General features: G+C 40.5%; 1 protein-coding gene and 1 long non-coding RNA gene across 6 annotated transcripts in view; both read left to right on the top strand.

The window, feature by feature from the left end:
* The window catches only part of LOC116186899, a 21,285-nt gene that overhangs the window by 615 nt on the left and 19,633 nt on the right, over positions 1 to 1,037 (top strand). The gene's annotated exons all lie outside the window — the stretch shown is intronic.
* LOC102672381 (neprilysin-1-like) overlaps positions 145 to 1,037 on the top strand; it is an 11,113-nt gene continuing 10,220 nt past the window's right edge. For 3 of the 4 annotated variants that reach the window (XR_004151942.1, XM_031515485.1, XM_031515484.1), the window contains exons 1-2: positions 146 to 470; positions 888 to 1,037. The exon at positions 888 to 1,037 ends at the window's right edge or, in 1 of these variants, runs on beyond it. Coding sequence is in view for 3 of the 4 variants with exons in the window: in XM_031515485.1 (XP_031371345.1) it covers positions 363 to 470; positions 888 to 1,037 (258 nt within the window). In the remaining variant the exon portion in view is untranslated. Of the gene's footprint in view, positions 471 to 887 lie in introns of all 4 variants that reach the window. The other variant, XM_031515486.1, reaches the window with a different exon arrangement.

Raw genomic sequence — 1,037 nt, 5'->3', positions numbered from 1 at the left:
TTTTTTTTTTTTTTTTTGTTCCCAACTCGATCAACTCGATCAACGAGGAAGGAAAATCGTATCGACGAATCGTGGATACAATTCTCGACAAAGTGAAGACTGTTACCCTTTTCGAATGTGTTGAGTAAGAAAATCGAGAGGAGAGAGAGAAAAGAAAGAAAGGGAAAAAAAAAAAGAAAGAGTCGAAAGGGTTTCAAGGTGTTTATCGAGGATCGATGATCGATTGGCTGCGGCGGATCGATCGTAGCCGCGATGCCAACATTGCATCGGTCGTTGACACAGTTCCCCGCTTGAAATTCGGCCCAGTGTGTCTAGCTGCTCCAGTTGATCCAGGGATTTTCAATATCACGGGTTGAGAAAGGATGAAGGCTGAAAGCAACAACGGATACTTGAAGACGAGCGTAATCGTGGAGCAGAACGAGATATCGCTTGGTTCCGGTCAGGAGACACCTGCCACTAGTCCTCTTCAGGTGAGGAATCTCTTATTATGTTAATCTTACTTTCTTACTTATTATTCGTTTCGTGCAATTGATCTTCTCACTTATCGTTACTTTTATATCCATTGTTTCGTGTTTATTTTTCTAAATTTAGATCGTCCATTTTTTTAAATCACTTACGTATTTTTTGTGAAGATAACGAATAGAAGGAAAAGAAAGAATTCAAATTCAATGATTTAATCGATCGAAATTATTCACTCGATTCAAAAATACGAATTATTTCTCAAACTTCTTTTTAAAAAAATATACGAATCCTAAAAAGAGAGAAAAATGTAATGTAACACTTTTATCTTAAAAAAAAAAGAAAAAAGATGTTACACGACTTCCTATAAGAAGACACTATTTCATAACTGGTGGTTGTAGACGCTCGAAACTTTGTTGTGACGACAGGTGACTTATGGCCCCCGTGGAAGCGCAACGACCACGGTCCTTCAGAAGCATCCTGGGAACAGGCGGAAGTCGCTAGGAATAACGCGGGCGACGTCAATCAGACGAAGAGGGCCGGCCAACAGGCAGCAATTGCTCGGTGTGCTCGCCGTC

This window comes from Apis dorsata, unplaced genomic scaffold (genome assembly GCF_000469605.1).
Source record: "Apis dorsata unplaced genomic scaffold, Apis dorsata 1.3 scaffold_73, whole genome shotgun sequence".
Lineage (NCBI taxonomy): Eukaryota > Metazoa > Arthropoda > Insecta > Hymenoptera > Apidae > Apis > Apis dorsata.
This window is presented reverse-complemented; position numbering and strand designations above follow the sequence as displayed.